The sequence below is a fragment of the Convolutriloba macropyga genome, chromosome 5 (genome assembly GCF_964194025.1).
Source record: "Convolutriloba macropyga chromosome 5, txConMacr16.3, whole genome shotgun sequence".
NCBI lineage: Eukaryota > Metazoa > Xenacoelomorpha > Acoela > Convolutidae > Convolutriloba > Convolutriloba macropyga.
The window spans coordinates 45,166,986-45,188,212 of NC_134472.1; the positions used below are offsets into that span (position 1 = coordinate 45,166,986).

Sequence of the window (21,227 nt, forward strand, 5' to 3'; positions counted from 1 at the left end):
TTTGAGCTTGAGGCCGCAGTAATCGGGATACGACTACTCAAAACAGTTCAAAAAGAGACAACACTCAAGGTACACGATACATATTTCTGGACAGACAGTCGAGTTGTTCTTGATTGGATTGTTTCTAAGAAGAAACAGAAACTGTTGGTCGCCAACCGAATCCGAGAAAAACACGAATCTTCAAATTATATTCAATGGCATTATATACCAACAAATCAAAGTCCTGCAGACAATGGAAGACGTGGCCTAGAACCAGAAGAATGTTCTAAATGGTTACTGGCTACTGATTTCCTGAAGAAACACTACTCCGGCTGGAGTTCCGCACACAAAATAGTTTCTGTTCACACATCGAGTAGAGCAAAACCGAATGAACCAGTCATTGACCCAACACGTTTTCGATTTTGGACAAAACTGCTGTTAACACTTGCAAATATTTACATCCTTCTCTTCAGAAATAAAAAAGAACGAATCTCGAATTTCACAGGAAAAAATTTTCCATTCAGCTGTTAACTTGTTAAGAAGAGGACGTAAACTAGACTCTAAATGCAATATTCGATCCCTAAACCCGTACTTAGACAAAAACGGAATACTTAGATCACATAGCCGACTACAATTTGCTCCTGGAGAGTTACAATTAGCTGAATTACCAATAATTTTTCATGCCAAAGGTTCAATAACACGCTTGTATCTTGAGCATGCGCATCGAATTTGTATACACCAAGGTACGAAGCCGTCAAAGCTTTTGTTCAACAGCGATACGTCGTTATCGGCCTAAGGACAAAATTGTTAAGCATCCGATTTCGATGTCTTTGTGCCGCCGTTTTGATGCCAAAATCCAGCCGTTAGTGGCTCCACTACCAGTGTGCAGGTATTCTGATACTGTCTCCCAATTCTCATTCGCTGATACAGGAATTAAGTTTTTGGGACCTTTATATATTGAAGACACCAATGAAAAACTCACTAAGTCCTACGGCCTCATTTTCACATGCATGGTCACGCGTTCCGCAAAACTTGAGTCTTGCCCGGATTTAAACACGGCCACTTTTCTCAACGCCCTCCAACGTTTTGCATCACGAAGATGTCAACCAAAACCTATTCTGAGTGACAACGGCAAAACATTTATCGGGGCAAACGAAGAATTGAAGCGATGCGTCCGTAGTCTGGACAATCAACGCATTGCCTCTGAACTTCTTATAAAAAACACAGCTTGGAAATTTAAGCCACCCTACGGAGCGCATTTTGGTGGTGGGTGGGAACGGTTGATCCAAAATGCTAAACGGATCATTTTGATCATTCTAGGGAGCAAGAGGCTTAAATCAGATGTCTTCCACACCATCAAGGTTGAGACTGAAAGCATGCTGAACTCTCAACCCCTTACACATGTGGCTGACGTACCAGACAATGAAGAACCCATCACCCCAAATCATTTTCTAGTGCAGAGACCTTACAATTCAATGCCACCAGGAGACTTTTCATCAACCATGCCAGCATCCTTCAAGTCGTGGAAAAACGTACAGCAGCTTATGAACCACGTCTGGAGACGCCTAGTTAAAGAGTACCTTCCCACTTTAACGAAGCGAAGCAAATGGTCCGAACAGAATGATTCGTTGAAAGTCAATGAACTGGTGTGGATTCTCAAAGAACTCACTCCGCGTGGTATATGGCCTCTGGGACAAATTGTGGAAACATCGCCTGGAAAAGATAAAAAGGCTTACGGTATGTACGTCCGCCCCGTTGCCGGTCTCGCACGTGTTTTGGCTGATTAGCCGTTTTTTTGCTCATTTTTTCCTCGGAACTGACATCTAGGCAACGCGAGCTACCCTCTGGTCTCTTAGTTACATCATTCACCCCTTCTTTGGTTAATTTATGGGTTTCCGCTCTCCGGAGCCTGTTGATGATGCATCAATTCAAGATGGTAAAAGCCAATATTAGAAAAGTTGAAACTCTTCCCTCCAAAGATATGGGAACTTGACTTCGTCCAAATAACACATGTAAAACAGTAACTTTCCGATAAAAGAGACTGAACTTAACATTATCTTACTGAATTTACATTACTAGAAACATGTTCTCTACACATAGAGTACATACTGCATCATCTAGGTGCGTCATCAAGGTTACGTGTCCACAAAAGGTCTCAAACACCATATACCACGTGGTGTCGCGACTAAAAGTATATCTAAAAAAAGTCATAATTTTAAGCTGTTCCTCTTGATCTGATCATTTTGTTCGCTCTGTCATTAAGGGTAGATAATAGACGATTCCAATAGTGAATCATCCGTTCCCGGGAGGAGGTTTCACCCCTATTTCACGCCTAATTAGCGGGGATTAAGGTGTAATCCGTTTTCCACTCTTATTTACCAGAGAAGAGTGTAAGGGTGGAATTTTAAAAAATTACACTGTTGTTACACTCTTTTGTACACTCTTTTTACACTCTTAGAAAGAGTGTAATTAAGGGTGGAATGATAAAAGATTACACTTTTTTTCCACCCTTATGAAAAGAGACAATTATTTTTACACTCTTCTTTTTACGCTCTAGAAAGAAAGTAATTAAGGGTGGAATGATAAAAGATCCACCCTTTCTTTCCACCCTTATAAAAAATATCAATTATTTTTACGCTCTTAATTTTACACTATAGAAAGAGTGTAATTAAGGGTGGAATGACAAAAGCTTACACGCTTTTTTCCACCCTTATGAAAAGAATCAATTACTTTTTCACTTTTACACCCTTTTTATTTCTAGAGTGTAATTTAAAGTGGACTAATAAACAATTACAGAAAAAGACGAACTTCATATGAAGTTCGACTTTTTCTTTAATTTTTTTTTATTAGTCGGCTATCACAAAATGAGCTATCAAAGATTTTCTAAGTCTCTATAGAAAAAGTGCCAATTGTTGAATTTTAAACAAATTTTCCAGAGAATTTTCCAAGAGAGTGAAGAAAAAGTCGAACTTCATGAAAAACGTTTGTTAATAACTTTTTGAAGAAGACGAATTAGAAAGTCTATGATAGCCCATTTTGTTGCCGTGATATTGTGCTTTTAGAGTATATATAGATCACTTTTCGATTTTCTTTGTTTGTATTTAAAATTTTCAAAAATTATCGACTTAGGGGCCAAAAATTGGGCATTTTTGTGGTACTTTGACTAAATTTTCCACTTTTTTGAAACAAAACATACAAGTTTTTTTGTATCATAATAAACTAGAACTCACGCTTCCACCGGCCATGTAATTTTTTTTCTAAAGCAATGCCAAACAAGAGAATACAAGAGCAATGTAGATACCGAAATCAGGGTCGATTTTCGTAAAATTTTCATTTTTTTCAAAGTTGTTTAGTTTAATAACTTTTTTTAAGCAATCGATTTTAAACGTATGTCATATCTTTTTCTTGCTCATTTAATACTCTTTACGAATATATAAGGATCAAAAAGTTTCGATGCAGTTACTTGGCTCAATTTTTTGATTTCCCAAATTTTAATGAAAAAGTGCTAATTTCAGCCAGAATGGCAAAAATCGAGTTTTGATTTATTCAGTTTTTTTCACGTTTTAAGATCGACGCCCCAGTTCATGCTGATTACAAAACATATTTATTTTTCAAATTTGGTTCAGTAGTTTTCGAGATATAAGCCTTTTTCGGACGCATCATACCTCGGTCCCACCTAGCTCCACCTCCACCCCCCCCCTCCGCCGATCAATTCTCTTTTTTTTATATTTAAAACTTCCATAATGATCGCCTCCATCTAGAGAGCTTCTCGAATATGTTACTTTTACTATTTCGTTGTTTACTTCATCTTCATAACTTCTTACCCAGATGACAAAGTGAAACTTTCGTTCAACGCGTCCATCCGGTCACGTGACATGCTTATTCGGTGAGCTGTCCCGTCAAGTGACAGCAGAGAGAGGCTCATCGACTGCCTCCCACTTCCCCGAGGTAAGCATGTTTGAAGATGAAGGTGAAATGAAATAGAATTTTCCGAAAGCTCACACAGACGGCAACGAAAGTAGAGAAAGTAGAATGAGAATGCGTTGCGAGTTGTAAGCGCCCGTATGCCTGCAGATCGAGTGCAGAGTGACTGCTTAGAGTGACTATGGAGTAGACTGACTGCAGTAAAGTGACTGCAGCAGAGAGAGCAGAGCCATAGCAGGGATGGCTGCAGAGTGACCGCAGGGTCCACGCTGTTCGATATAACGGGTTTTAAAGCCAGTTTCGTCATTATATGACCGACTATTTCAGATTTATGATGTCGGAGCATTTCGATGATGATGATATTCTTGGCGAAGGCGTTTGTGTTAGTGAAATTGCGGTCCCAGGTGGAGAGGCGAAGAAGGCGAAGAAAGAGCATTGCTTGAAGATCAAAGCAGATCGAGAGGCAGATGACTACAATCGATCGTTTTACAGGCCACCCAAACGGAAGGTCGAGGATTTGCTGCCCTTGTCCTTCAAGTTTGTTTTTTTCGATGCCAATGAAATCCCAGTTGAAGAGGTGATGGGGCATGTTGAGCAATTGTTTTTTGGAGCTGAAAGCGTTGCACTTGGCAAACTTCGACCCAATCAGAAGAAAAACCCAGTGTACAATGGCTGGGTCAACTTTCTCGGTGTAGGACATTGCAAGAAAGCAATTTGAGCCGTAGAAGAAGGAAAGTTTGGCAGCATGAAGGTTGTGAAGATTGGGCGAACCAAAGAATTAGCTTGTGCGCCGATGAAATTGAAGATAAAGAAGCCTCCAAAGAGGCGAACACACCTTACATGTTGGGGGCAAAGATTACTGCCTAATTACAGGAAATTCGCTAATGATGATTTTATGATTCTAAAGTTTTGAATTGTTTGCCGATGATTTGATTTGTTTGATGATTTTCATGCTTTGAACTTTGTATAGTTTGTTTATTTCATCAATTGCTTAGTTTACTTAATTCGATCAGTTCGAGTCATTAATTGACTTTGATTCGCTTTTTTTCTTTTTCTCCTTTATGATGTATGCATTTATAAATTTATAATCATCCAACACATGGCTTTTTTTTAGTTGCTTGCAGGGGAAACCCTAGATTACCAACAAGCGACAAAAAATTAGCTGTATTTTCAATCTCATTTTTTTCGCTTATTATAAAAATTAGTTAAATTTTATTGGGTCAAGGAGTTATCCAAATTGAACCAAATTGATATCCCAGACTACCAGTAGTATGTAGGTTGTAGTGCAAAAAGAAGGGTTGGCCTAACTGCCCTACAAAAAAGTAGATATTTCGCACGGAAATTTCGACTTTTTCGCTGACATTATTTTTCAAAACAGTTAAATTTCATCGGGTCAAGGAGTTGTTCAAATCGAACCAAACTCGGTACCGAGTATCCCGTGGGTAATTAGATTGTAAAACAAAAAGAATTTTTGGAAAAATGTTAGTTCGTCATACGGAAAGTTGCAATTACTTCGAATAAATAATTTTAAAAATAGGTCTATTTCGTCGGATCAAGGAGTTGTTCAAATCGAACCAAACTCGGTATGGAGTATACCATGGGTACTTAGAGTGTAAAACAAAAAGAATTTTTGCTATAGCTGGCCTAGGAAAAAAGTTAGTTTTTCATACGGAAATTTGCTATTATTTCGAATAAATAATTTTAAAAATAGGTCTATTTCGTCGGATCAGGGAGTTGTTCAAATGGAACCAAACTGGGTATGGAATATAAAATGGGTACCTGGAGTGTAAAACAAAAAAAATTTTGCTATAGCTTGCCTAGGAAAGAAATTAGTTTTTCATACGGAAATTTGCGAATTTCGCAAATAACGAATTTTAAAAATAGGTCTTTTTCATCGGGTCAAGGAGTTGTTCAAAGCGAACCACATTGATATCCCAGACTACCAATAGCATGTAGGTTGTGCTGCAAAAAGAATTTTTGGTATAGCTTGCCTAAGAAAAAAGTTAGTTTTTCATACGGAAGTTTGCGAATTTCGCAAACAACGATTTTTAAAAATAGGTCTTTTTCATCGGGTCAAGGAGTTGTTCAAATCAAACCAAACTCGGTATCGAGTATCCCATGGGTAACAACATTGTGAAACAAAAAGAACTTTCGGCATAGCTTGCCTAGGAAAAAAGTTAGTTTTTCATACGGAAATCTGCGAATTTCGCAAATAACGAATTTTAAAAATAGGTCTTTTTCATCGGGTCAAGGAGTTGTTCAAAGCGAACCAAATTGATATCCCAGACTACCAGTAGTATGTAGGTTATAGTGCAAAAAGAATGGTTCGTCTAACTGCCCTACAAAAAAAGTAGATATCTCACACGGAAATTTCGACTTTTTCGCTGACTTTGTTTTAAAAAATATTTAAGTTTTATCGAATCTGCATGCATTTCTATGTATCTATTGGATGATTTATGTATATTGTTTAAATTTCTGCTGTTAAATCCAATTTAATTCGTATTATTTTGTTTGGAGATGGAGTTTGAGCCCGGTTTTTTTACCGAATGCTCTGCTCAAAATCTCCTATAGTTGTTTGTTTGTAACTCCGCCGTAGCCGGTCCCCAGCCCGGTTGAGAGAAGGAGGAGGGAAACACACCCAGAACATACTGGAAGATCTCAAAAAGTTGTTCGTTAGTTCAACTGTAGATTTTTTCCGACAGTATTTAACCTATTTCAGCTCTCAAAATTTATTGGTAATTTTCAGCTGTAAAGAGGAAGATTTTCCCGGAAAATAACGGGGAAAAGAGTGTAAAGAGTGTAAATAGTGGTGTAAGAGTGTAATTATGGAAAGTGTAATTAGAAATAAAGAGTGGAAGAGTGTAAAAATAAAAAAAATACACATTTATTCCAATTATAATGACCGGGGAAAAGAGTGTAAAGAGTGTAAAAATAAAAAAATTACCCTCCTATTTCTCCGCTTAATTAGCGGTGTAAGAGTGTAATTATGAAGAGTGTAATTTTAGAATTAAGAGTGGAAGAGTGTAAAAATAATTTAAAGGTGGAATATAAGAGTGTAAAAATAATGTAAAGGTGTAAAAGAAAAAGTGTATAAGAAAATTGAAAGTCGAATTATGATTTGAAATTTCACTCTTATTTTTTAAAGTTACACTCTTAAAATTACACTCTTACACCGCTAATTAAGCGGAGAAATAGGGGGTAATTTTTTTATTTTCACACTCTTTACACTCTTTTCCCCGTTTTTTTCCGGGAAAATCCTCCCCGGGTTTCTCTGATTTGAAAGATGCCTGCATCGTTGGCGTAAAAAATCAGGATATAGGGAGTACTATGATCTCTGAATGATAAAATGATCAGGTGCCAGAGGTTGTTCACAGCCAGAGAGATCTGAAACATTTGTCAGAGGACACCAATTCAAGAGATCAGATGTGAGTCCTCTGCTTAAAGAAAAGATCAAATGCTTTTTTGCTGTTTTGATAAATCTTTCCCACGCATCAAAAAATGAGCAGCACCACACAGTGTGTTAAACATCCAGACAATAGTAGTAAGAAACCAGTACAACTGAACTCACTTTTTGGCTCTTTTTCCCCCAAACATGTTCAATCATGTGCACGGATCAAAAGTTCTTGGCAATTATACCCTCTATGTTAGGATTGTTGCCTGAATATTTGAAAGACTTACCTCAACTCCATTTTGAAATAGACAGGTTTAACTCCTTCCTTTATAAGGGATACCTAATCCAGCACTTACACTGAAGAGAATATTGCTTTTATACCCTACAAATGCCTCAATCGATCGAATGCCTCATTCTAAATATGACCATCAATTCAGTCTGTATATTTGTCAAGAACAATTTTACAACTTCTGGGAGTAACTTCTACCCCCAGAAAGAAACCAAGTTAATTCAAAATTTTTTTTAATTGAATATATTTTGTCGTCTGAGCTGATATTAAGAAGTTAAATCTGTGCTTCTAACTTGAATAAATTATATATTGGTATTGCGTATGCAGGCTGAGAGATTTCTTACACAAAAGGTGAAAAGCAGTACTTTAAAACAACATGTGACACGTTGCAAACATGCGTTCAAACCGTTCTAATTTCCGATAAAAATTCTACTTTCCAATTTACATTTCGAATAAAAGCTATATTTAGAACACAAACTCAAACACAAACTCGAAATTGTCTCGTTCAGACTCTGTTTAGATTTCCTTTTCATTTAAAACAAAACCAGCTATATGATTCCAACATATTATGTTTTGACAAAATTGGTACTCGAATACTAAAATTTTGAACACGATAAAAGCAAGTAATTGATTCTTTAATATAATTTATATCAAAAAGTTAACGAACAGAAAAGCACTCCGAATAACCAAAAAGTATTGAAATTTGGTCTGATTTTTGTCATTTTGTTCAGCAAAGATCAGCCGTTTTTGACAGGAAAGACAACCGTTTAGTAGAAAAACTACAATTGCAAGTTGGGAGTAACTTCTACCCCAAGAAGAAACCAAGTTAATTATAAATTTTTTAAATTGAATATATTTTGTCGTCTGAGGTGATATTAAGAAGTTAAATCAAAGCCCTTGAAGAAGCCGGAAACTATAAAAACTATTTGTTTCTTTTTTGTTTTAAAAAAATCTATCTGGAAAAGAAACGAGTAGTGTCAATAAAAACGTTTCGAAAGCAGTGCAACAACATTTTGGTTGTAGATAGCAACAGGACTTCCTTGGAAAATGTATTATAGTAGTGTAGAGAAAGCAGGAAAAAGAAGGTATCCGGAACAACAGAAAACCTCTGGTTTAATTTCCAAGAACTTTGAGAATCCTTTATAAAACAATATGACCCTATTCAGACGCTCACCTTATTGTTACCATAACGTAAAACAGCGGTGCTAAAGCATTTTAAAATTAAAATACGCGGACAGCATTGGAAAATTTGCTAAACATTTTATAAAATCCGTCTCAGAACCATTTTTCAAGCAAACTCTCTGGCAGCTTATATCAAAACAGTATGTTTTTGAAAAAATCATTACAAAACTTAAACCACATCGTACTGAGTGTATTTACTCAGCATGATCGCTGTTTTTCGCACACATGTATTAAGATCAGGAGCGTAAGTGAGTGCAAAAACCGCTGACACGCTCAAACGCTGGTATATACGTCGGTAGTTTTCGCATTCTAAGTGTGCTTAAAATGGTAGCAAGTTATTGTTTCCAATCCTTTGATCTCGTCGCCGGCTCTAATTTAGTCCTTTGAATTATGAGGATTAGGCGCCAATTTTGGCATTGCTACTGTCACTAGAAATCGCATCAAGGATTTAATGAATTTAGTTTTGATTTATTCACATTTTTTCTGCAATGTTCGCTTTATCACTGCTTTCAGCCAATGAGGTTTTGAAAACGTAATGATGGTTTATTGGGCAAAATAAAGCGAGGTTTTGACAATTTGTGTCTCAAAATATGTTTGGGTAAACAATGATGTACCAGTAGGGTCATTTTACGCTGTAATTATAAATCGATATTCTCAACCTAAGTAAGGATTTACGCTGAATCTTTCCATTCGGATGTTTCTGTTTGACGACAACACGAAGCCTTTGCTTCTGAAACACTAAAGCTGTACTGCAAATTGATAAATTGATGTGGACATCTGCTTCAATTGAACAGATCGAAGTGATTTTCAAATTAATTGGACAATTCACAAGTTAATTAAAACTTATCGGAAAAATCAATTTGATCAGGATGATTTTTTTTTCAATAAAGAAAACTCGATTCAAAAATTCACAATACTGAATGATCTTGTAGTAAAATCTTTGCACAACTCTTCATTAGATGATCATATTGACTAAATACTGAGGAAGTATTCTCAAAATATGCCCTTCTTCATCGGGTTCTGCCGTCTATGACAAAACTCATTCTTAACAGTGGTGATTGAAAGCATTTATCTCTCAGCCTTTTACTAGTGTTCGAATCGCTGGTTCCCAAGACTTAAAGATGACCCGCATCGAAAAACTCAAAGGCGACGTATTTAAAAGATCTATATCAAATGGGACCGCTATGGCTCAGAGAACGCGGATCATCTATTTCAGCAAGGTATAATCAACTGCGTACAAATATTTGGATCTTTTCCGTTTGTGCCCCCCCCAGCTTAGTGGGTGCATATTATTTGTACCCCAGAAGCGCGTGCCATATTTTTACGTAATGATTTACCATGTATTGATACCTGCTCTGTAATTGGGGGGAGCATAACGTATGGGGGAGAAGACGAACAACCACTCGCTAAAAACACGCAAATTTATACTATTTTGCACAATTTTTTCAATTTTTTTGAAAAGTTCTGACATTTTTTGAATTTTATTAGAACTAGGTGTCAAGGAACCTCCTCTATTTTAAAAATAGGTTACTGCATAGTTTCTAGTGGTAATGGCACAAAAACTTTAACATTTTTTTTACAAAACGTACCATTTTTTTCAAATTTTTTGAAATTGATCTTTCCTTATTCAGGTCTTTCCAGACCCAGGGGCCAGAAAACCTCCTCAGTGGTTTGATAAAAAGTTACTGATAAATTTATAAGGACCATGGAAAAGTATTTCAACTTTTTAATGTCACAAATTTTAGCAATTTTTTGATAAAACTTGCTTTTTTCAAGTTTTTTGAAAGTTCTTGTCGTTTTTTAAGGTTTTTTTCAGCCTCAAGAGCCAAGGAACCTCCTCTAGAATTTGAAAATAGATTAATGTATTAATTCTAGATTTAATGGAATTGCAAGATTTTAGCTTCACAAAAATTAGCATTTTTGACAGTTTTTGCCATTTTTTTTTTTCAATTTTTTTGACATTTATAGTCACTATTCAGGTTTTTTGAGCTTCAAGGGACAGAAAACATAAGTTAGGGCTTATTAATAAGTTACTGGAATTTTTTCGTTGGTCATGGATTAAATTTCAACTTTTTAATATCACAAGGTTAAGCAATTTTTTTTTTGTAAACTTGCAATTTTTTTAAGTTTTTTGAAAATTTTTTTTATCATTTTTTAGGTTTTTCCAGCCTCAAATGCCACGGAACTTCTTCTAGTGTTGGATAATATGTTACTTCAGAGTTTAAAGATGTAATGGAATGTTTTTCAAGATTTTAATATCATGAATTACACAAAATTTGCAATTTTTCATGTTTTTGAATTTTTTTCTGGTCTTTCCTCCAAGAATTGATAATAGGCTGATGTATAGATTCTAGAGTTATTGGAATGGCGAACAATATTTTTAAGACTCCAGTTTTAGTAATTTTTCGATGAAATTTTAAAATTTTTTCAAGTTTTCGGAAAATTTTTATCATGTTCCAAGTGTATTGATCTTTATGCGCCAGTGAAACTATTTCAGGCGTGAAACAAGGATTGGATAGCCTTTCGAGACAATGAAATGGTTCTTAAGATGATATTATCCTGAATTTTGACAAGGTTTTGCTAAAATCTGTAGTTGTTTCAAAATGTTTCATTAATTTCTGTCTTTTTCTAAGTTTAACGAACATTACTGGCCAATAAAACTTTTCAAGTCTTGAAGATGGATTTCACGAAAGAAATTTTGAGAAAAAAACGGTTTTGAACTTCTTATTGCGAAGGTGAAAACTTTTGCTTTTAATTTTGCCTCTTTCAGTTTTCTCTATATGATTTATTTACTAACGAGGCTAGAAAACTAGAAGATGCAGAGTCGAACCCCATCATGGAAAGTATTTGTATGCCTCTTTCTCTCTATGTCGGTTAAGGTTTCTTTCCTTCTCTTTCTCGTTTACCTTTTATCCCCCCTCTCTCTCTCTCTCTCCTCTCTCTCTCTCTCTCTCTGTCTCCCGCTATCTCTCTCTCTCTATCTGTCTATCTGTCTCGCTATCTTTTTATCGATGCCGCACTTCAGCTGCTTTTATGTGGCGTAATGTCATCACCTCTAATCCTCATTAACAATGCGTTATAGTAAAATGTTTTTATCATAAATGACATAACTAGAACTTTTTTGGAAATATTGTTAATTGCCCTCAAATGAAATTTGTAGCAAATATATTAATCCTGTTTGTCTCTTTTATGCAATTTTTCGCTTGGCCCGTTTTTCGTCTGACTCATTCAACTTTCGTTTTCAGAAACCGGATAAAGAGGTAGCGCCCAGTTTGCATAAAGTTCTCATAGAGCTGTTCATCCAATGGGTCTTCAAGTATGCGATTAACAAAAATTGTTTTTGGAAACTTATACTTATGGTATGAAGGGCAGTTCTTAGAAATTCATCCCACACCCCCACTCACCCAACGCCCCCAATAATTCCCTTCAATCGACTTTTGCACCTGCGCTGCGGTGCCTTCCGCTGCGCTCACATTACGCCCCTTCAATTAATCTAAATCTAGCCTCACTAAACCGCGGCTAGCTACTGACGAAGCCAACCGCTCGCCGGTCGTTTGAGAGCAATTTGCCCGACGTTAGTCGGTTATGTTTACTATTAATGTTAAAGTACCGAACATCGTTTGAGGATAGATCTTTTATGCCTAATAGTGACTTTATGCCTAATAGTGATCTTTTATGCCTAATGGCCAATGACTGCATATCTTCTCGTACTTTCACTATTTCAACTGTGGTGCAAAAATTTTATAATGAACTCCGCGCTCATTAAGAGTATTAACATCAAATTATTCAACACAAAAACGAAGACTTTCAGTTGTTTTCTCAGCATCCGGATCATTTTCCTTCATTTTAGGTTTCTATTTATTTTTTTGATTGGAGAATAGTATGGTACTTTTCGCTTTATTTTTTTCGATTTTCCGTGGGTGACTCTATTTCGTCGATAACTGAAACAACTGTCGATATGGGGTATAAGTCTGTAATTGCCATCTTGTATTAAAATGTTTGAATAATCCTGAAGTTCTTGACTGCTTCAGTTTTTGTTAAATAGATATTAATATAGATAATTTAGCGGGACAACGACGATGATTATCATGATGGTGACGATGACTCATTTGTTGATCTGGAGGAGGAATACTTGAGGAGGAAACATATCGTTGAGATGAAGAAGATACAGTTGAAGAGACTGGAGGAAGCTGCTTTCAGGTCATTCTATTTTCATATCAAATAGAGTTATCGGAATTAAGCTGAAAACGCTCTCGAAAATTGCACGCAAAGAAAAAAGTCAGCTCATTCAGCAAAATTGTGGTCTTTCCCATTACAGCCCCCAGCTTTTTGGTCATTTAACGTACAGATCCCAATCATGGTCAACATACCATAATGTGGCTAAAATTTCGTTATGGGTATAATTGAAAAGAATACAAAATGTTGTGAACTATGCTTAGGGTTTTTCGCTTATATGTTTCAGAAACCCGCAAATAATTTAAAGTTAAGCGTTGTTCGCAAGAATTAATTAAAAATACAATAAAGTTTTAAGACTGGTTGTGAATGCAAACTTGCACAACAAATTTAGAGTCAAACTACTTACTCATAATGGTTATTTATAGACAAGACAACCTTACTGCTGAAAGCAGCTTTTTGTAACATCGGAAATAAGATACGCTCATTTTTTTGAACAATTGCTTTCATTTTCAAAAATATGCAAGAAAATATAATGAAAATAAAGATGCAGCAAATTTTGGCTAGAATAGATAACAAAAAGAGATCAAATTTCGTTTAGAGAGATATAGCAAAATAGTGAATATTCAACAGAACTTCATCAAAAAAGCAGGAAAATCTAATAGTTTTTGCGGGCATTGATTCAGCTCATTTACCGTAATCTCTTGTACTAATTGTGTCTAAACAGAAAAGATCAATTAGGGAAAACGTTTGAGGCATATGCAAGCCACAGCACTTCAATTGGTATCTAATTAGCAGTCTAGTGCCTATAAATTACATATCAAAAAATTGTATTTCACTGTCCAGAAAAGATTCCAAACAACTGAAGATACAGTTGAAGAGACTGGAGGAAGATGCTTTCAGGTCATTCTAATTTCATATCAAATAGAGTTATCGGAAACACATATCGTGACCCTCAAATTAAGAATTCTTTTTGCTATTGCAGAAGAAGAAATTTTGTATATAGACAACAAAAATCTCACTCCTGAAAACAAGTTTTTTGCCATCGGAAATAGAAAATACAGAGGAAAAACAAAAATCAAACAAAAATCACACTGGCATAAATTAATATATCATTTAATAAGATTTGTACGGACAACTATCTTGAACCTTTATCAGCGTGGGATTTGAGTCACTTTTCAAAATTCCGATATTTGAGATCTAAAGTAACTCGTGTCAGTCCTGAATCTTTATATAATTTAGTAAAGTTGTTTCTTTGCAGATTTCTATTAAAACCTGAAGTCAAGGAGCCCGAAGCAAAGCCTCGAGAGTTTCTCCACGGCTTTTCTGTTCTGCCGGAGAGATATACGGGAAAGGTAGTTCTAAATCTTTTGTATGGATACCACGACAGAATACCAGAAGAGTCAAAAATACAAAACGATAAGCATCAACTGTATGTCTCAGTCACGCATTTGTTCGACTTCTCACGTTATGAAATTCTGAACAAAAAGAAACCTCGAATTGCGTTTCTTCTCCGACCATATGACAAGTCTTTTCCTTATCCAAGAGGCGCCAACAAATACCGGACAGTGGAGTTGGACCGTCGCTCTGGTGTCATTTCTGGATGCAACAATTACTTGACATTCGAGATATCACCCGACACATTACTTAAGCGCTGTTTGTTCATCCGGGTGAAAGCCTACAAAGGAAAGGTACCCAGTGCCTTCTTGGGTAATTTCATTTTGTTTGTGCCTGAAATGGGTTTTTATTGCATTTCTCAATGCCCTATTTTGGAATTTTTTACTGAAAAAAAATTCAATTTTGCAGCACAACACACCTAAGATATATTGTAGGCAAAAAATGATCACTTGTTGCTTTTTACAAGATATAAAAATTAGTTGCTGATATCGAAGACAATCGATTTTTACGGTGTTTTTCCAAAACCCTTCCAACAAATCTTGATTTCTGAATTAAATATCGGAAATCCAAAATCCGTTTTGTAAACAAATTTCACAAAATTCTTTTTACTTCTGTTAGTTTATTTAAAAAAATCTGTTAGTTAATAAAAATGAATATGGGACATATGGACCACACTTTTTCATTTTCGCTCTAGTTATATCTGTTTTCATGGATAACCCAAAATAAGAAAAACATAGCTGGCAGGTTGCCAAAAATAGCCGCGATAGCTTTGTAGACCTGCGGTCGCAAAAAGATTGAAAAAAATAGACTAAAAAATGAATTTCGACTTTGCATAAAATGCACAGATTTTTAATAGCCGACGTCAAGTTGAGAGAGTGAATAAAGTTTAAAAACGTTTAAAACAAAATTGAAGAGCGAAGAAAAAAGAGTGGTTCTTTTGTTCATGCCTTCTTTTGAAACAGAGCAAGAAATGTAGGTGTGAAAAGATTTTCGCTAAGCCAGCAAACTTTTTTGTTCATGTGCGGCGTTTTCTTTTGTTTTTTGAAACTTATATGTTGTCTAAGAAGTTATTTCAGCCTAAAGTTATAGATTTCAGGTTGTTCTGATAAAGTTTCGAAGCATTTTGCCAATTAAAGTGAGTTTTAGATTAATTTGAAGGTTTTTCAAATAATTCTTCGGTTTTAAGGCTATTTTAAGGCTATTAAACGCACTAATGTAAGCTTAATCTTCGTTGGCACTCTCTATTGTATATTAAACACAGCTTCATTAGTACCAAGCAATTTATTTCTTTAAATTTTGACTAAAAAATAGTTATATTTTTCTAAATTTCTTACAGTTCTTCGTTTTTTCAAAACTAGATGTTTTTGTGCTTTTTTGGCTTGTCCGAATTTGTTTGAGCAAATTAAATGTCTCGATTACGTGAAATATTGTTTTCCTTTTGCATTTGTACTTGTGCAAACTGAAAATTTAAATGAATTTTTTTTTGCTTATTTTTGTAATCAAATTTTTTATTCACTTAAGATAGTACTCTCTCGTCTTTGATGCTCACTGTTGATCAGAAGCCAACTATCCGACTAGCTGATTTTTGGCAAAGATATCTTTGAGTCGTTTCCGGAATTCTTCCGGCTACGTTTTTTCAAGATCTGTTCACACATTTTCATGAATATTTAAGTCAATTTGAAGCGATGAATTTGGTCACGCCAAAACAAGAAATGGATAAAAAACTAGTTGTTTTGCGGCGTGTATTTTTTCATTTTCACTTTTAAGTGAGAAAACTGTGTATGAACAAAAATTCGCTTTCTCGCTAGTGGTCTTTTGTTCACATGCAGCATTTTCGCATCGATTTTTCGACTTTTTTGGTGAAACTTTTTTCTAGTTGGTTTTCCCAATCCAGTCAAAGTCCATTCTAGGTCTTTTTTCAGAATATGAAAATTTTTAAATTGTAGGTCAGGACTTGTCCTGCTATTTTTTCAAAACTCGCTTCACCTTTTGATCTGGTTTTTCGTTTTACACAAGTCACGATTTCCATGCTTGACTTCTGACTTACTTCACTCTGTTTCAACTGAATGGATTTTAAATTCTTTCATGCATTGAATTAACAGCAAAAACCAATGAAACGAGATGAGCATATAAATCGAGGTGATTAAGTCATAATGCATTAGGTTATCAAAGTTCATTAAAGCGATTGCTGGCTGGCGTTATTATTATGATTAGTAGCCTTCAGTTTAGAAGCTGAATTAAGTGTAATTTTAGAATCTAACCGAATATGCAGAATTTACACACCAAATATGAACACTTTGACACTTCGAAAAATTGTCAATTTCTTTCTCTTAATTTTTTCTTTTTCCTTCAATCTCAATGTGCGTCAAGTGGTTCAACGGCGGCTTTTTTCCGGCATTTTGCCGGCTATATTTTATAACTTGCTACAGTATCATGTAATTGAAAAAAAGTTAGCCTCAGCATAAAAGGTTGTTACATCATTTCAATCTGTGTCATAGAGAAGGTGCAGAAAAACCCGCCCTTGAGTCAAAACGCATTAGATTATCAAATTCATTAGGATATCAAATTCAAAAAAGTTCATTGAAGCGGTTGCTAGCTGGTACAGTGTTTTGCTTAATCGCACTTTAGCTAAATTAAGTGTAATTTTCGAATCCAACCAAATATCCAGAATAAGAACATCAAATAAGAACACTTTGATACTTTGAAAAATTCTGTCAGTTTCTATCTCTTATTTTTTTCTTTCTCTGTCTCAATCCCAATGTGAGTCAAGCATGTCAATGGCGGCTAAATTCCAGCAATTTGTCGGCTATGTTCTATTTTGATTAGGAATCTGTATAACTGCTTGCTGCTTCTATTAGCAGTAAAATGAAAAGCCAATTTCATGTGCGGAAGTCATTTTTGGGAGTGAGGTAAATCACGTGTGACCAAAAAGTTTAATCACGCTAATGAGCATACAAAACTACCTCAACTAAGACTGAAAAAAGAACTTCACACAAAAAATTCAGTTGAACGAATGAACAGAAAGCAGCTTTGAAGTGATTGTGATGGCATTTGGTTGTAACAAAAATCTTGACGACGAAATAAAAAAGCATAGCAGGACAAGTCCTGACGTACAATTCAAAGAATTTTCATTGACTAAACAGAAAACTAGACCTCGAACGGACTATGAATGGATTGGAAAAACCATTTAGAAAAAAATCCGATCCAAAAAATCGAAAAAACAGTAAAAATCAAAGTGAAATTGCCGCATGTGAACAAAAAAAAACACTAGCGAGAATTGAAAATTTAATTCAAACAAAAAGCTAGGCCTAGAATGAGCTGTGAATGATCGGGAAAACCATTTAGAAAAAAAATCCGGTCCAAAAATTCGAAAAAACAGTAAAAATCAGAGTGGAATTGACAAAAAACCACTACCGATAAAGCGAATTTTTGTTCAAACACCGTATTCTCACTCTACTTTAAAATTAGAGCGAAAAAATTTAACGCCCTAAAACCACTCGCTTTTTCGCTCCATTTCCTGTTTCGGCGTGACCAAAATCACTACTCCAATTTGACTTCAAAAATCATGAAAATGTGTGAACAGATCTTAAAAAAAAGACAGCGCCCCAATACAATTCAAATTCTTTGAATTGTAAAAATTGCATGACAAGTCCTGAAATACAATCCAAATAATTGAATTAAGTAATGACCGGATGATAACGATTCTTACAACAACATTAAGATAAAACAGTCAATAAAACCCTTGACCCTATATCCGCATGAACAAAAGGACTCTAAAAACAGTTAGAAAATTCCTTTTTACGATTAATTTCTGTAAGAATCCCTGAATTAGCAACAGTTTATTACTTTTTGTGTCCTTAAAATCAGGAGATAATACAACAACCTTTTGGCAAAATAACGCAAAACGAAGCAAATAAGGCAAAACTACAGAAAATTAGCAAAAATCGACTTGGCAAAAAACCCTTGAATCAGGAGTCAAATTCAGAAAACATCACGATTCCAAGTCAAATCTCTTAAATGATAACATTTCACAAAACTTAAGAAATAATCTTTTTAGCACTTCGTATGGTTGAAAAAGGGACAAGGACATAAAAACTACAAATGAAAAGCAATATTCACAAATTCGCTCAAAATATTGAAAAACAAATGGTATCCCAGTTAATGTAGCTAAAAGTGGGAGCTAATAAATTGAATAAAATAACGCCACACTACCAGAAAAATGCAAATTTGTTGTTTATTTAAAGAATAAGCGACAAAACCACAAGAAAAACAAACGTTGATAGACCAAAAAATCAACTTATTTCTCGAAAAAACAGGTTTCAAAACTTTCAAAAATTATTGCTATTAACTCAAGCGACTATTTATAATCACCTATTACCTCTCATCAAACGATGTAATTGTCCATTGATGAGATTAAATTATCAAACAGCAATCAGTACAACAAATAACAAAACTCAAAAATTCAGTATTTTTTTGGAAGTCAACAAAAAAGTCGAAGAAACTACCAATTATTAACTGAAACTATGAATTCGTTTTGATTTACGCACCCTTAACAACCGATTGTATTTGACAATAGGGCAAAAAGCCAAAAAATTTTGCAACAGAAACCCGTAGACGTCAAAAATTTGATAATTTTTCTCGAAAACAATGAAATTCGACGTCATAGAAAGAATTAGCTTTGAGCTGAAACAATTAAGTTGAGTAAAAAAGCTCATATTATCAAACTATGATACATGTCCCAAATGAGATTTAATGATAAGACAACAAATAGTACAACAAAAACTCGCAACTCAGAAAATCATTAAATAATTTTGAATAAAAAACAGTGTAAAAGTCATGAAAACCACTAGCCATTAACTCAAAGACGCAAGTAATTGTGTTTGTTTATTCCTCATTAGCAACCAATGATATATTCTTTTATGATACTATATGCTAAGACAGCCAGCTGACATAATAAAAAAGAGCAAAAATCAAACTTTCAATAATATTTTATAACAAACAGTGGTTACAGTGACTAATTGACGAAGCTTTGGCTGTCCGTCGATGAGATCAATCAAATGCAAACAAGCACCATGAGAAGACGTATTTATCATATTAATAGCGCTGAAGAGACGAAACAAAGAAAACCACAGTCAAAATGCTGCACAAGAAAACAATTTTACTTTCAAAAACCAAAATTTTGTTCACATGTAAACTTCTCACTCCACTTCAACGGTAATTGAAAAAAAATCAAGCTTCAAACCTACCAATTTTTGCTCTCTTTACCTCCTCCAACCTGATTAAAATTACCACTGTAATTTGACTTAACTTCTTACCTTAAAAAAAAAGAAAGAAGTGTGAACAGATCTTTAAAAAAACAGTCAGAAGACTCCCGAATCAACTCCCAGTTAAATATAACCTAAACCCTAGCCATAAATAGCTGATAAAACTATCAATTTCATTATAACATTCAGCATGAAACAACAAACCGAGGAAACAACTTATCAGGGAACAGCAGATTGATTTTTTTTCCTTGGAAACTTTTCAACTCCAAGTTGCAGCTCCAGATGCATTGCTTAAAATACTTTGTCTGTTATAATCGTGATAGGAAAAAATAACCTACCGATACACATCACAAAAGAACCGAGCAAAAAGAAAAAATATATGAAGGTCGAAATCTAAATAATCTGTTTAATTGTGTAAAATAATTCTTTAAAAATTGCGCAAGAACTGCTTTCAACACACTAAAAACAAAAAACCCTGTTTATTCATTCAGCTCTAAAACGACACCCAAACGTACGAGAAAAACCATGAGAAAAATTGAAAAACTGCGGAATTGATTAATTTACATTTGAAAAATATGTGCTATCAAATCTTCAATTGATTTCACTTAGTAATGTTAACCCTACGCTAACCTTAGTTAAACAATTCTGACACAATATTGCGAAAAGTAGAAAAAACAAAAGAATAAGGTACAAAAATCAAAAACAGAAAAAGGAGAAATTGTTCAAGTTTAGCCTATTTTCTTCAAATAAAACAAACTTTAACTGATATTAAAAACTTAAAATGCCAAAAAATATCAAGAACTCTGAAAACATGAAGTGTACAAAAAACGGTAAAAGTGTCTCAAACGGCAAAATCACAAAATTAGCTGGAGATTTCATATAAAACTCTGTATAATTGAGTTGGCCAAAATCGTTACCAAATTTACAACTTCTAAACAGAATGGTGTATAAAACTACTTTGCACAAAAAGTAAAGTAAAACCGAAAAACAAACTGCTACGAAAAAGCCGCACGTGGCCAAAAGATTCGCTCGCTTTGAGATAATTCTCTCACACATTTTTTTTGCTTTCTTCCGATGGCTGGTATGAACAAAAACAGCCCCCTCCCCCTCTCTCTCTCTCTCTCTCTCTCTCTCTATCTCTCTTGTCTCGCTTTTTGAAACGTTTGCTTATTTCAACATTGTGAGACACGCTATATAAAGAAGATAGATATAGTGTGTCCCAGAAAATTGAAATAAGCGAACATTTCAAAAGCCACTAGAGAGATTTCAAAGGTCAAAGTTCAAATTTAAAACATGTAGAAAAAAAGAGATGGAGCTTGGTGGAAAAAGCGCTGACATTCAAATGACCAAGTTGATGCTCAGTTGTGTGTTTTGAGGTTCTCGGACGTTCGATTATTTAAACTTTATGGGACAGATTATAGATTAAGCAACTTTTTCTGGTGTACGGTACAGATTGCTGTCTAAGAGAACCAATGGCTGATGCATTAGTGCATCAAAGTTTAGATTTTAGTCAGTCCCCTAAAGTTGCAACGCTATCGAACTTTTCCAAGGTCAAAGTAAGTTTAATACGTGCAGAGTTGCATGCCCCCAGCTTTTCGAACGTTCGCTTGCTTTGGAACTTTAAGAC

At 34.9% G+C, this 21,227-nt stretch overlaps 1 protein-coding gene across 1 annotated transcript in view; it reads left to right on the forward strand.

Moving 5' to 3' along the window:
- The window catches only part of LOC142340030 (uncharacterized), a 64,681-nt gene that overhangs the window by 31,662 nt on the left and 11,792 nt on the right, over positions 1-21,227 (forward strand). Inside the window, exons 3-4 of the mRNA XM_075390428.1 lie at positions 12,832-12,965; positions 14,200-14,648. Coding sequence (XP_075246543.1) covers positions 12,922-12,965; positions 14,200-14,648 — 493 coding nt within the window. The 5' untranslated portion in view covers positions 12,832-12,921. The remainder of the gene's footprint in view (positions 1-12,831; positions 12,966-14,199; positions 14,649-21,227) is intronic.